General features: G+C 72.0%; 1 protein-coding gene across 2 annotated transcripts; it reads left to right on the top strand.

Annotated features, from left to right (window-relative positions):
* The first annotated feature begins 1284 nt into the window (after nt 1-1284).
* On the top strand, nt 1285-13702 carry LLGL1 (LLGL scribble cell polarity complex component 1). Of its 2 annotated transcripts, none has more exons than XM_075515649.1 (23): nt 1285-1600; nt 4428-4525; nt 6715-6796; nt 6881-7011; nt 7440-7598; nt 7680-7842; nt 7942-8077; nt 8158-8212; nt 8335-8492; nt 8569-8786; nt 8908-8975; nt 9302-9455; nt 9867-9971; nt 10186-10478; nt 10563-10716; nt 10796-10949; nt 11049-11332; nt 11626-11890; nt 12002-12116; nt 12223-12317; nt 12430-12553; nt 12660-12739; nt 12983-13702. In XM_075515649.1, the coding sequence occupies exons 1-22, from the start codon at nt 1520-1522 to the stop codon at nt 12736-12738; spliced, it is 3171 nt and encodes a 1056-aa protein (XP_075371764.1). In that variant the 5' UTR covers nt 1285-1519; the 3' UTR covers nt 12739; nt 12983-13702. The 2 variants fall into 2 exon arrangements, with proteins under 2 accessions (XP_075371764.1, XP_075371763.1); XM_075515648.1 differs by having other exon boundaries at nt 1381-1600; nt 6881-6996.
* The last annotated feature ends 310 nt before the right edge of the window (nt 13703-14012 follow it).

The following is a 14012-nucleotide window of genomic DNA, read 5'->3' as shown; positions in this document are numbered from 1 at the left end:
TCCCCGCCAGCAGAAATGAGGTTGCGGGGAACGGGGAATCGCTTCTAAATAAAGGGAGTCTCCAGCTCCCTGGGGTCGGGGCGGCCAAACGCATCGTCTGTCCCTCCTGCGCTGCCCTAGAAAGCGAGGACGGGGCTTGCTGCCCTCCTCCTCCTCCCGCTCTCCATCCCTGGGGACTGGGGAGCAAACGTGGACGCTGTCCCCTTGCAGCTCCCACCCTGCCCCGCCGCCCAGGCTTGCTGCAGCCAGTGCCTGCTCCTCAAATGGCCCCAGCACCCGGGGGGGGGGGCTAAACCCCGTGCTTCGGCCTCGCATGGAGCCCCTCATCCTCCCTGCCCTGCGCCTTCCTCCTGCAAGAGGAAGATGGCGGTGGATGGGTGGGTGGTGCTGGAGAGGGGATGGCATGGCTGGCTGGGGTCTGTTGGCCTCGCATGGTGGCCTTCCTCCTCCTCTTCCTCCACCTAGCAATGTCCTCTCCATCACCCACCCTCACGCCCCACGGCTGCCCATGGGGTCAGACCCCTTCCCTCTGTCCATCCAGGAGCCCATCACCGGGGCATCGGGGCCGTGGTCCCCGCTCCCCCCCAGGGTGTTTTCCACCCCAAAGGCTGCGTCACCTCCGTGCGGCATCTCCCCGGGGCTGGGGTTAGTCAGCAGGGAGGGGAAGCCCTGCCCTGCCCGGGGTGACTCACCCCAGACCTGGGTGCAGGGCAGGGTGGCCCCCCCACCCTGACGGCCGTGAGGGAGCGGGGCACGGCTGTGCCGGGTGCCATGGCGGGAACAATCGGTCGCTGGCCGGGGACGGGCGCCGAATACTAATGGCGGGAGCCGGCAGGGTGCTGAGCACGGCCCCGCTCGGCGCGGCCGCGCCGAGCGGGGCCGTGCTCAGCACCCTGCCGGCACAAGGCCCAGTAGCTGGCATGCCGCCATGTCATTGAAGCACCCCATGGCTGTGGGGCCCATGGGCCAGGATGAGGCCCTGAAGCCAGGACACCCCATGGTTGTGGGGGCCCTGTGACCAGCATGAGCGGCCTTGGGGGTGCCCTCGCTGTGTCGTCCCCTCCCACCCCGGAGAGAAAAAAACGAAAGAAAGAGGTAAAACGGAATATAAATAAATAAAGTGCCTACAGAGGGCGCCTGCGCTGGGGAACTACAACTCCCGTCGTCCCCCGCGGCGGCGCCTGCGCAGCGCGGGTGGGAAGGGCTGCGCCGCGCGATGCGCGCGGTCGTGCGGTGATTGGCGGCGAGGGTTGTCCGTCAGGGCCGCGCCCCGCCCCGCCGCGGCGGTGCCTACCCGGGCTCGGCGCGCGGCGCTCGGCGCTCGGCGCGCGCACCGAGACCCGCACCGGCACCGGGACCGGGACCGGGACCCGCACCGGCACCGGCACCGGCACCGCCCCCCGCCGGGACCGGCACCGCCCGCACCGGGAGCGGCACCGGCACCGCCCGCCCCGGTACCGGCCCCGGGATCGCCGGCCCCGCCCGCCCCGCCCGGTACCGCGCCGCCACCGGCCCCACCATGATGAAGTTTCGGTTCCGGCGGCAGGGTGCCGACCCGCACCGCGACCGCCTCCGGCACGACCTCTTCGCCTTCAGCAAGGTGCGTCCGGGGCGGGGGGCGCGGCGACGGACCCCGGAGGGGGGGCGGGACGACGACCACCGGGAGCCACCGGAGGTGTCGGGCAGGGCCCCGGGAGCGGGGTGCGGGGCAGCCCCCCGGTGGCGCAGGCTCCGGCACCCCCCGAGCGGGATGCCGTCCCCGGGGAGGGGAGCAGCGCACGGGGCACCGCCCCCCCGGGGACCGGGGTGCACCCCCGAGGGGGCGGCCGCGGTGGGGAGCCGCGCACCGGGACCCCCGGCTGCCCGGGGAGCGGGTCTGGGCCCGGGGAGGGGGGACCCCCGGAAGGGTAGAGCTCCCGGCTGCGGGCGGACCCCCGGTACAGGGAGGCGGGTGCCGTGGGGGGGTGCACCCCCCGCGGGTGGGTGCCGGGACCCCCAGGTGCAGGATGCGCCCCGGGGGGCTGCCCCCCTCCCTGGGGTGCAGCGGACACCCCCGCCTCAGGGTGCACCCCCTCCTGCACCCGGGGGCACCCTGGGGCAGGATGCGACCCCTCCACCCCCCCCCGGTGCGACATCGCCCTTCCCCGGCCCCACCGGGGCGGGGGCTCCCCCGAGCACCCCGGTTCCCGCGCTGCCCCTGCCCCGTGGCTTCCCCCATGCCTCGCTTACCGGCAACAGTGTTTTGGGGTGTCCCGCGGCCCCCCACCTTGTCCGGTCCCGGAGCATCCCCGGCTGCAACCCCTATGCCCCATGGAGGGGCTCAGCCCCCAGGGGTGGGATTTGGGGGGGCTGGACCCCCTATGTCAGCAGGAAGGGCCGTGGCGATGACCCCTGAGGCTGGGGGCTTGGGGTCCCCTTGCACCCCAAAGATGTGTCTCTGGGGGACCGGGGGTATCGGAGGGCCAGAGCTTGGCCCCCCCCCTCGCCGGTACCGGGGAGGTTTCCTGCTCGGTCCCCTCATGCGGAGTGGGGAGCCCCCGGGCTCGTCAAACGACCAAGGGGGACCCTGCGAGCCCTCGGGTGCCGGACCCTTCCCTCGGCGCATCGGCAGGACGGGCTGTGCCGGTGGGTGCCCGCCTGGGGCTCGGTGCGCCCCGTCCCGGGAGCCCCGCGGTGTTGGGACCATCCTTCTGCCGTGGCCCCGGGGGCAGGAGAACGCCGGCAGTGTCTGTCCGTCGGTCCATCCTTCGGCAGCGTCCTGGCACCGGCGTCGGGCGCTTGCCCAAACTCACGGTGGGGACTGTGGCGTGCGCCGGGAGGACCCCCGGGTCGCCCCACAGCGGGGCCGGGCTGGGAGGTGTTGGGGTGTGCCGTGGTGGTGGGGGGGGGGGGTCAGAGCCAGCACCCACCGCTCCGGCACATCCCTGTCCCCCCCAGCCTCACCGCTGCGGGCGAGGGTCTGGCCGGGGCGCGAGGCTCAGCCCAGCCGGAGCCCCCCGGTTTTGGGGAGGGTGGTCCCGCAGCCGGATCGTGCCCCAGCGGCACCCTGGGGGGTCTGCGCCCGGCGGGGCATCCCGGGGGGCTGGGGAGCAGCCCCACTCCGGCCGGGCCCGGCGCTGGGGTTGCTGGCTGCCCACCTGCCTCCCATTAACGGTTGTTTTTCCTCCCGAGCTCCAGATCTGCCTGGGATTTGCTGTAATTTGGCCGGGAGCGCGCCTTGGCTGGGCCGGCACAGCCTGCCGGATGCGGCCCCGCTGCTGGGCGGGAGGAAGGGCTGTGCGTGGGGGGCTGCTGGCCGGGTCCCCCCCTTTTGGGGCTGGAGGGGGGGTGCAGGGGAGCTGGGAGGGTGCTTTTGGGGGAGTGCCGAGGGGGTCTTTGCCTCCTTCGTCGGACCGGTCCCCGACCTAAAGCATCGCCGGGGCGTCCCCGCGCTGCTGCTGTCCCAGCTCCCGCTGCCATCCTCCAGTGCGGCATGCATCCCGGGGGGATTCGGGGTGACCCTGTGTGGGGCTGCCACGGGGACCGGGACTCACAAGCATCCCCTAACTCGTCCCCCAGCCGGGCTGGGACCCCCTGGATGGGCTGGGGACGTTGGCATGCTTCTGGTGGCCCTTTGGAGTGGAGCGGGAGCCAGGAGGGTGACGGTGGCTGTGCCGGCGGGTGCAAAAAGCCACCCCGGTGCGCGCCTCGGCCGCCCCAGACAAAGGGAGCGGGTCAGGATCCGGCCAGTCTGGCTCCAGCGGCCTCCATATCATCTGATCGCGCCGCCGCTGCTCTGCTGAGCTGCCCCCGGGGCTGCTTCCCCGGGAGCCCCGTGGTCCCCTCGCTGTGGGCTGGGGTGGTGGGTGCCCCCCACGTCCCCCCGCTGCCAGGTGGGCAAGCCCCTCCCCAGCCGGCAAGCCCGGGCACGCCGTCGCCGGCCGGGACTTCCTTGGGAAGGTGCCCGCGGGCGGCACGCGGCTCCAGCGGGGACGTCCCCGGTGCTGGTGGGTCCCGCTCGCCTGGTTCTGCTGCCCGGCACCGCGGACCCCCGGGGACGTTGCGGTGGGGGTGAGCTGGACCCCGCTCAGCCCTCCCGGGGCATCCGCACCTCCGGCAGCGGGTTTAGGGTGGGGGGGTCCCTTCCCCAAAGTGCCGGTGGATGGTGGGGCGGCTTGTGCGAGCTCAGACCTACCCCGGCCCTTGGTGTGGCTGTGGGGTTTGGTCTGTTTTGGGGTGTCAGGTGGAAATTGGGTGAGGAGTGATGTCCCCCCTCCCCAAGGACCCCCGTGGTGGCAGCGGGGGGCAAAGCAGCATCCTCATGGTCCTCCATCGCGGGGGTGAAGCTCAGGCTGGTGCGGGATCGGAGCCGTGGCGGCGAGGGGGGGGGGGTTCGGAGGGGTCAGGGGTGGGGGGTCCCGGCTCTGACCTGCCTGTCCCTGCGGCAGACGGTGGAGCACGGCTTCCCCAGCCAGCCCAGCGCCCTGGCCTACGACCCCACCCTGCGCGTGATGGCCATCGGCACCAAGGCGGGAGCCGTGAAGCTGTATCCTTTTCCCCCCCAGCCGAGGGCAGGAGGTAAGGACCCCCCCCCCCACAACCCCCCCCGGCTGTCCCCATCCCGGGGGATGCCGGGAGACGTGGCCGTGCCACTGCTGGTCCATCCGGCAGCGTCCCGTCCTCCCGCTCTGCAGGCGTCTGTCTGTCCAGCTGTGCTGCAGCTGGGCCGGCCGGGGAGGGGGTGGCCGGAGGAAACCCCCGCCTCGCCCAAAACGCCAGGGAGCAAAGGGGCTCGGCCGTTCCGGGGGGCATCCCGGGCGGGGGGTGCTGGCCGGTGTCACCCCCTTATCCCGGCTGGCTCCCGTCCGTCCTGGCCTCGTCCACGCAGCCTTTTGGGGGGGGGGGGGGGGATGTGCAGCGGGGCCTCTGGCCGGCCCGGCGCTGGGCTTGGGGGGGTGGGGGCTGTGGCGGGCGCTGAGCCCGGTCCCGGGTGGGGGGGGGCCGGGGGGACGAGGACGACGACGACGCGGGGCCCGACTGGGCTGTTGCCGGCGGCGTGCAGGGAGACTTCAGAGGGCTGCTGGCGGGCGGCCAGGGCTGGATGCGGCCCGCGCTCGGGGGGCCCCGCGCCGCAGGAATGCGGGGTGGGCGTGCGGGGGGGGTGCGGGGGTGGCTGGGTCGGGGTCGGGGTGGGGGGGGGGGGGTGGGGGGCCGCCATGCTCCCCCTCCCCCAGGCCACAGCGGCTCGCTGCCTCCCGAGCACAAAGATGGCGTGGGTTTTTTTCTCTGCCAGGGCCGCCCGGCCGCGATGTCGCCGGCTGCTCCGCTCGGCCGCCTCGCCGCGGGGTGCTGGCTCCAGCCCCCCCCCGGGTTAAACCTCCCCGAGCCGCGGTCGCGGGGGGCTGCGGTGCCCCGCGCGTGCTCTGCGGGGATGTTTTTGGGGTGGTACCCGGCTCGGGGCGGCTCGGTCCTGCCCGCGGCGCTGCAGCCGGTGCCCACCCGGTCCCGCTCCAGCTGCCGCCGAGAAGGTGCTTCTGGAGGTTCACGGTGTCAGGGAGGCCGGGGCCGGGTGAGGCGGCAGCCGGAGCTGGCCTGACTGGTGCTACTGGTTAGTGGGGGCACCCGTGGGTGCTCCCCGACCAGGCTGGGTGGATCTGGCTGCAGACAGCCCGGCATCGAGGGGATGCCGCTGCCCGGGGGATCCCCCGGGGTGGCTGGGGGTCCCTGGGCTCGGACCCCCATCGCAGCGAGCCGGTGCCGCTGGTGATCCCTGGCCGCTTGCCACGAGGACTGCCTGTCTTTTGGCCAGCGGCACCATTTTGGGTGCGGAAGGACCCCGGGACGAGTGCGGACGGGGGGGTGTCCCCTGTCCCCACCGCGCCCAGAGCCCCCTTGTGTGCTCCCCCCGCTCCCCCTCGCACACCCCGTTGTCTGGTCTCCCCAAAGCCTCGGCAGCTCTGGCCTGGCTCTGCCGGCTCGGCTGTGCCTGGCGCTGCCAGACAGCTCCTGCCTGTCAGTCTGGGCAGAGCCGCTGGGCCGGTTCCCCACGCCGAGGGCACCCGGGGGGTGGCCGGGGGCGAGGACCACGGGGGCCGGAGGGTGGAAACCCCCGGCACGCAGCGTGCCGAGCCGTAGCTGCGCCGTGCACCGGTGACGCCGGGCTGGGGGAAGCAGCTCGCCGGGTCCCGGGGGTGTCGGGGAGACGCCGGGTCGGGGCGCGCCGTGCGGTGCTGGAGCTGCCACGCGGGTCCTGCCCCGGTTCCTGCTGAGCAGCGTCGCCGGCGGAGGAGCCGGGACCAGTCGGGTGAGTGAGGCCGTGCCGGCGCATGCCGAACCCCACCCTGTTGGCGGTACGTGCCGGGCTGGCCGGGGCTGCCGGGTGCCTCTGCTCGGCCACGGCCCTGCAGCTGAGGAAGAAGAGGGTGGCAGAGGGCAGGAGCTGGCCTGGCCCACGCACACCCACCCCGGCCACGTGCCGGCCGCATCCTGACCCCGGGGCATCCCGGTGGAGGTGCTCGGTGGATCCCAGCTGGCGCCAGGCATGGTGGTACCCTCCGGCTCCGACGTGGGGTGCTGCCAGGGATGCTCAGCCCTGGCTCTCCCCAGGGACACGGGGCTAAACTGGCTCCTGCTTGCAAAACTGTGACCTGGGGGGGGGGAATTTGGGGGGAGTCCAAGGGTTTGCCGGGGTGCTGGGGGCTCTACTCTCGTTGCTTCTTTGACGGCCCCCCCCAGATACGGCGCGCCGGGCGTGGAACTGACGGGCTTGCACAAGGAGACGGCCACCGTCACCCAGCTGCACTTTCTCCCCGGCCAGGTAGGTGGGTGTCCCCGGGGGGGCCTGGCAGCGGCCCCCCCAGCCCCCCACCCACCCCACTGCTGTCCCCCCCCCCCCCTCCAGGGCTGGCTCCTCTCCCTGCTGGATGACAACACGCTGCACCTCTGGGAGGTCTGCCAGAAGGAGGGCTGCTCCCACCTGGAGGAGACCCGCAGCTTTGGCCTCCCGGGACGCCCAGGGTCCGACAGCGCTAAGTACTTGCCTTGGGCGGGGGGGGGGGGTGTCCCCAGCCGTCCGCCCGCTGTGGGGCTGCGGCCGGGAGCGATACCGCTGCCGGCTGGGAACGACGCGTGGGAGCAGCCGTCCCCGCTCGGGCGGGATGGTGGCCAAGGTCCCCTCGGTGGCGGTGGCTTCCCCGCTGGAATGCTCCTTCGATCCCGACTGGGATGCTGTGGCGGGGGGGGGGGGGGGAATGCAGCCCTGGGCTTTTTGTAGGTGCTGGCAGGGCCCCGGGGGTGATTAATGGCTCTAATTGCTATTAGTGCTGACGCTGTCCCTGTCCCCGTCCTCCTGGGCCAGCGGGGATGGGGATGCAGCGTCGGGGCGGGGGAGGTTTGGGGTTTCTCCGCCGCTCCCCCAGACCCAGCGTGGGGCTGACGCAGCCCCCCGCTCCCCCCCCCAGCTGCTCCCCCGGCATCACGCGGGTGACGGTGGTCCTGCCGACATCCACCTGCGCGGTGGCCTGCCTGGGCACCGAGGGCGGTGCGGTGTACTTCCTCGCCCTGCCCGCCCTGGCACTGCTGGAGGACAAAACCCTCTTCCCGGATGAGATCCTGCAGAGGTGAGCCCTGCCGGCCCCGCGCCCCCTCCCCACCACCCCCAGCCCGCCCCTGATCCCCCCCTGTGTGCGTCCCCCACGCAGCGTCCCCGATGACTACCGCTGCGGGAAGGCGCTGGGGCCGGTGGAATCCATCCAGGAGCACCCGCGCAACAGCGGCCAGCTCCTCATCGGGTACAGCCGGGGGCTGGTGGTCCTCTGGGAGCAGAGCACGCGCACCGTCCAGCACCTCTTCCTGGGGAACCAGGTACCGGGGATGGCGGGGGGCTGGCGGGGCCGCGGCCTCGTGTGCTTGTCCGTCCCCCCACCCCGTCCCGGGTGTCGAGCTCCCCGTGTGCCCCCGCAGCAGCTGGAGAGCCTGGCGTGGGAGCAGAGCGGGAAGAGCATCATCAGCTCCCACAGCGACGGCGGGTACATGGTGTGGGCGGTGAGCGGTGCCAGCCAGAGGAGCCAGCAGCCCGTCATGTCCACCATCCCCTACGGTACGGGGTACGGGGTTGGGAGCTGATGGCCCCATCTCGGTGCCGGTGCCGCAACCGCGGGGTTGATATTTTTGTTTCAGGTCCATTCCCTTGCAAAGCCATCAGCAAAATCCTCTGGCGGACCTGTGAGTCGGGGTACGTCCCTGCAGCACGGGGCTGGGCTGGTGATGGACACATGGGGGGGGGACGGGACCTGGGCTGCGGGGAAGATGCCCGGCGAGGTCTGGGGTCTGACGGAGATTGTTTCATCCCCCCAGGAACCCCTTCATCATCTTCAACGGGGGGATGCCACGGGCCAGCTACGGCGACCGGCACTGCGTCAGCGTGCTGCAGGGCCAGACCCTGGCCACGCTCGACTTTACGTCCCGCGTCATCGACTTCTTCACCGTGCAGAGCACCGAGGCGGCCGAGGGAGGTACGAACCGCCCCGGGGAGGGAGGGGGTGGCGGTGGGGGTCTCTGCTAGCAGCAGCTGTGTCCCTGCCTCCCCAGGCTTTGAGAACCCCCGTGCCCTCGTGGTGCTGGTGGAGGAAGAGCTGGTGGCCATCGACCTCCAGACGCCGGGCTGGCCCACCATCCCTGCCCCCTACCTGGCACCGCTCCACTCCTCCGCCATCACTTGCTCCTGCCACGTCTCCAACGTGCCCCTCAAGCTCTGGGAGAGGATCATCAGTGCCGGCGAGCAGCAGAGCCCCCGGCTCTCCTCCGCGGTGAGCGATGGGGATGGCGGGGAGGGGGGTGTCCCCGAGCCCCCCAGGACGGGCTGGCGGAGGGGTGACGCTTGCTCCCGCTCCTTTGCTCCTCCATCCCTCCCTCCATCCTTCCCTCAAGGCTTGGCCCATCGACGGGGGGAAGAACCTGGCCCAGGAGCCCACGCAGAGGGGGCTTCTCCTCACCGGGTGAGTGGCCTGGCAGCGGGGAGGGGGGGCCTGGGAAACCCGAAACACGCCGGAGCGGGCTGGGAACGCGCATCCTCAGCCCCTTCCTGCCGTGGGGGATTGGGAATGGCTGGTGGCGGGGGGTCCAGCCGCTCTTGTTGGGTGGGCTCCCCCCCTTCTCGTTCGGCTTGATGGCCGGGCAGGAGTGTGTCACCCGCTGCGTTGTCCCCCCTTGTCCCCCCCCCCTTCTGGCACGGTGGCCGCCAGCACACAGGCGGCTCTTGTTAGCCGGGCAGATGTCGGGGCCCTGCACTAACAGGGCCTCCCCGTCCCCCCCCCCCTCCCAGGCACGAGGATGGCACGGTGCGGTTCTGGGATGCCTCGGGGGTCTCCCTGAAGCCCCTCTACAAGCTGGGCACCGCCAGCATCTTCCAGACAGACTGCGAGCACAACGACAGCCTCAACCAGGCGGGCGAGGAGGAGTGGCCGCCTTTCCGCAAGGTGAGGTCCCCAGGGCAGGGGGGACGTCGCTGTGGACCCCGGCACCCCCCTGCCTCTGCCGGCGCCGGGAGGGGGGCAAGCCCGGAGCTGGGCACGGAGGATGCGCCCGCTGGAGCCGTCCCGGCTGCGCCCCGGGGACGTGTCCCCCGGCTCGGGGCACAGCTGCCGCGTGACGCCCCGTGGGGACAACAAGGGACGCTTGTTCTGCGCGCTCTGTCTCGCGGGTCTGCCCCAGCGCCGGGGGGGGGAGAGCCGGGGGACGCGTGGGGACAGACCTTTCCCGGGCGCGATGCCCGGAGCAGCCCGTGCGCGGCAGCCGGTACCTGCCAGCTGTTGGGGGGACGTGGGGGTGCACCGGGGGGCTGCCCCGCAGCTGCGTGAAGGCGGCCAGCCCCCCCCTCCCTCCTGCAGGTGGGCTGCTTTGATCCCTACAGTGACGACCCGCGCCTGGGCGTGCAGAAGATCGCTCTCTGCAAGTATACGGCCAAGATGGTGGTGGCCGGCACGGCGGGGCAGGTAGGGTGGTGGGGGGCAGAACGGGGGCTGCCGGGCACCTCTGGACTCCCCCCTCGGGGAGACACGGCACGGGGGCACTTCAGAGCCTGCAGACCCCCGTGCCTGTCCGTGAAGGGCTCCTACCCGCAAGGTTTAGCCCCTGGCTTGCAGCAGGGCGGCTTTCCCAGGGGGGTCCAGCATGCGTCCCCCACCATCCGTGCTTGTCCCCTGCAAGGTGCTGGTGATGGAGCTGAGCGACGAGAAGTCGGAGCACGTGGTCAGCGTGGCCACCGTGGACCTGCTGCAGGACCGTGAGGGCTTCACCTGGAAGGGCCACGACCGGCTGGCCCCCAGGAACGGGCCCCTGCCCTTCGCCCCCGGCTTCCAGCCCAGCGTGCTGGTGCAATGCGTGCCCCCCGCTGCCGTCACCGCCGTCACCCTCCACTCCGAGTGGAACCTCGTGGCCTTCGGCACCAGCCACGGCTTCGGACTCTTCGACTATTACCGGCGCAACCCCGTGCTGGCCAGGTACGGGGGGGGGATCTCGGTGCCGGGGACCCCCAAGAGCGACGTGGCGGGGGTCCGGGCGCTGAGCCACGTCGGTGCCCGCAGGTGTACGCTGCACCCCAACGACTCGCTGGCCATGGAGGGGCCCCTGTCCCGTGTGAAGTCCCTCAAGAAGTCCCTGCGGCAGTCCTTCCGCCGCATCCGCAAGAGCCGGGTGTCCGGCAAGAAGAGGCTCAACGCCAGCAGCCCCTCCAGCAAGGTGGGCAGGGAGCGGGGGCCGCCACGGCTGCTCTTCGTCCCTGCCGGGCAGGGGCTGACCCCCGCGTCCCCCTCCCCAGGTGCAGGAGGCCAACGCGCAGCTGGCCGAGCAGGCGGGACCCCCCGAGGTGGAGATGACGCCCGTGCAGCGGCGGATCGAGCCCCGCTCGGCCGACGACTCGCTCTCAGGGGTGGTGCGGTGCCTCTACTTCGCTGACACCTTCCTCCGAGATGGTGAGACCCCCGCCCCCTCCCTGGGAAAAGCCCCCGAGCTGGGTCTGGCTGGTGCTGTGCCATGGGGAGGGGGCTCTGACGCTACTCCCGCCCCCGCAGCCGCCCACCACGGCCCCACGATGTGGGCAGGGACCAACTCTGGCTCGGTGTTCGCCTACGCCCTGGAGGTGCCGTCGCAGGAGAAGTTTTCGGAGCGGGCGGTGGAGGCGGTGCTGGGCAAGGAGATCCAGCTGATGCACCGGGCGCCGGTGGTGGCCATCGCGGTGCTGGACGGGCGGGGGAACCCCCTGCCCGAGCCCTACGAGGTCTCGCGGGACCTGGCCAAGGCCCCCGACATGCAGGGCAGCCACTCCATGCTCATCTCCTCCGAGGAGCAGTTCAAGGTGAGCGTGGCAGGGGCTCGGTGTCCACCTGCATCAGGGATGGGACCCGCCACCCACAACGTGTCCCGTGTCCTCTCCGGGTGTCCCCATTACCCCGGGTGCAGGGACGGGGCTGGCGGTGACCGACCAGGTCCTGGGGCACTCCTGCGCTTGTCCCCGGGGTGGTGGCTCCGAGGGGAAGATGCTGCCCTTTGCTTTTGGCCCCCGCGGTGGGAGGCTGCTCGGGTGCCCCCCGAAACCCTGCAGGTTCCTGTTCCCCCGTGGCACCCGGCTCCTCTCGCCCCCCACCCCAGGTCTTCACGCTGCCCAAAGTGAGTGCCAAGACCAAGTTCAAGCTGACGGCGCACGAGGGCTGCCGGGTGCGGAAGGTGGCCCTGGTGAGCCTGGCCAGCGCCAGCTCCGAGGAGCGGCTGGAGAATTGCCTGGCCTGTCTCACCAACCTGGGCGACATCCACATCTTCACCGTGCCCGGCCTGCGGCCTCAGGTCCACTACAGCTGCATCCGCAAGGAGGACATCAGCGGCATCGCCTCCTGCGTCTTCACCAAGCACGGCCAGGGTGAGGGCACCGGACCTGGGCTGGGGGTGATGTCCCTTGTAGATGGGACATCGTCTCTGGCTGCAGCCCTGCCGGGGGTCCCTGAGGCTCTTTGTTGTCTCCCCACTCCAGGTTTCTACCTAATTTCACCGTCCGAATTCGAGCGCTTCTCGCTGAGCGCCAGGAACGTGACGGAGCCGCTGTGCCGGCTGGAGGTCGCCCGGCTCCAGGACACCTCCTGCCTCAGGTGGGACGTGCCCCGGGGACGCGGGGGCTTTGCGACAGCAGCACCCCTGTACCCCCGCCCCACGGCACCGGCTCCGGCGGTAACTTCTTCCCGCGTTTCCTTCCAGCAACAGCTCGACGGCAACGCCGAAGCTGCCGCAGGCAAACGGCACCCACGTCCCGCGCAGCCCCGAGGGCCAACGCTCCCCCACCGACAGTGACCGTGAGCGACCACCCCCTCCCTGCCACGCGCACCGCGTCCCTGTGGGCCCTGCTCCGGGGCTGGCCCCGCGCCGCGGCTGCTCCCCATCCCTCCCGTCCCCGTGGCTCCCCAGGGTCCCCCGAGGAGCACCCGGCCGCCTTCTCGCCCGGCCCCATCGACTCCCCCAACAGCAGCATGGAGAACCCGCTGGACACCACCGGGGACATCACCGTGGAGGAAGTGAAGGATTTCCTGGCGTGAGTGGCGGGGGGGAACGGTGTAACCGGCGCCCACGGCCGCTGCCACCAGCACCGAGGGGCCGTGGCGGTGCCCCCGGCTGCCGCTCACCCCGCTCTGCCCCAGGTCCTCGGAGGAAGCGGAGAGGAACCTGAGGAACGCCAGCGAGGACGAGGCCCGGCCCGCGGGGATCCTCATCAAGTGAGGTGCGGTGGTCCCCAGGGTGGGCATGGGGATGGGCGGCCCCGCACTGCGGCGGGGACACAGCTCCGGCTGCAAACCCTGGGGTGCCGCGGGGTTCGGAGCTGGGACCCCAAAACCCCGGCATCCCCGTCCATCTTGGGGAGGATGGGGCTGTGGTCCCTGGGGCTTGTAGGGGAGGGGGGAGGCAGCGTGTCCTGGGCCTCCCCCCCCCCAGGTCCCCTTCTCAGGGGCTGCGTCACCCGCAGGCATCGCCGGCCTCCCCGGCCCATCTCAGTGCTCGGATTCCCGGGACGCGCGACTCGACTGGACCCCCCCACGCCCCCTCCCCGTGTAACGTAGACTCGTCTCTTCTCTAACATCCGCGCCGGCGTGCCCCGGCTCCGGCACGCTCCCCCCCCACGCGTCCCTGCCCGGCCGCCGGCCCCGGCCCCCCCCTGCTGACCCCGAGCCGGGGGCTGTGGTGCACAAACTCTTCCCGGGGAAGATAATTTTCTTTTTTTATACACGGTCGAGTGTCACTGTCCCCTGCTCCAGAGCCCCCTTCCCAGGGGATGCTGCTGCTTTCCCCGGCTCTACGGGGAGGGCTGGGGCTCGTGGACCCCCCTCGTCCCCCCGGTTTTGGTCTCTCGGGGAGGTGGGGGGCCGGCAGCCCCCGGGCACGGCCCCTCCGTACCCTGGTCTGTGTTTACATGCCCGGCTCCCTGCAGTTTACAGCCCTGTCCCCTGCTCCGGCTGCCACACAGGGACTGTCCCCTTCCCGGGGGAGCCCAGCGTGGAGCCCCTGGCTCCCAGGTGGGCACCGGAGGGCTTGAGCAGCCCGGGGAGGGCTACTGGAGGGGGGTCACAGGTGGCCTTTTTCTCTTAGTGACTTCTCCAAGGGCTATTCTCCAGGTTGGGCTCCGTGCCTGCTGCTCTTTTCTGACACTAATTCCTGCCACGGGTGGGTTTGGGATGGGATCGCGTGGGAAAGGTGGGGGGGGGGGGAACGGACACGCTGGCTCCTGGCCCTGGTCCGTGCTGGTGCTGGCGGGGGGGCGGACGGGGCATGGGGCTGCCCCAGCCCCCTCTGCCCCATCCCGGGGGTCTCACTGTGCCAAATCCCTCCTGGGCTCCCCAGCCCAGCCTCATCCTCGCAGGGGGCTGCGGTGACGCTGGCTCTGTCCCCCACCCCCCCCCCCGTGGCTGTCCCTGCGTGGCTCCGGGGCTCAGCCTGGTACCTGCCCCTCTCCTTTTGGGGATCCGGGGCTGTTTTTGGACCCCCTGGGCTCTCTTGCG

The sequence above is a fragment of the Mycteria americana genome, chromosome 12 (genome assembly GCF_035582795.1).
Source record: "Mycteria americana isolate JAX WOST 10 ecotype Jacksonville Zoo and Gardens chromosome 12, USCA_MyAme_1.0, whole genome shotgun sequence".
NCBI classification, from domain to species: Eukaryota; Metazoa; Chordata; class Aves; order Ciconiiformes; family Ciconiidae; genus Mycteria; species Mycteria americana.
This window is presented reverse-complemented; position numbering and strand designations above follow the sequence as displayed.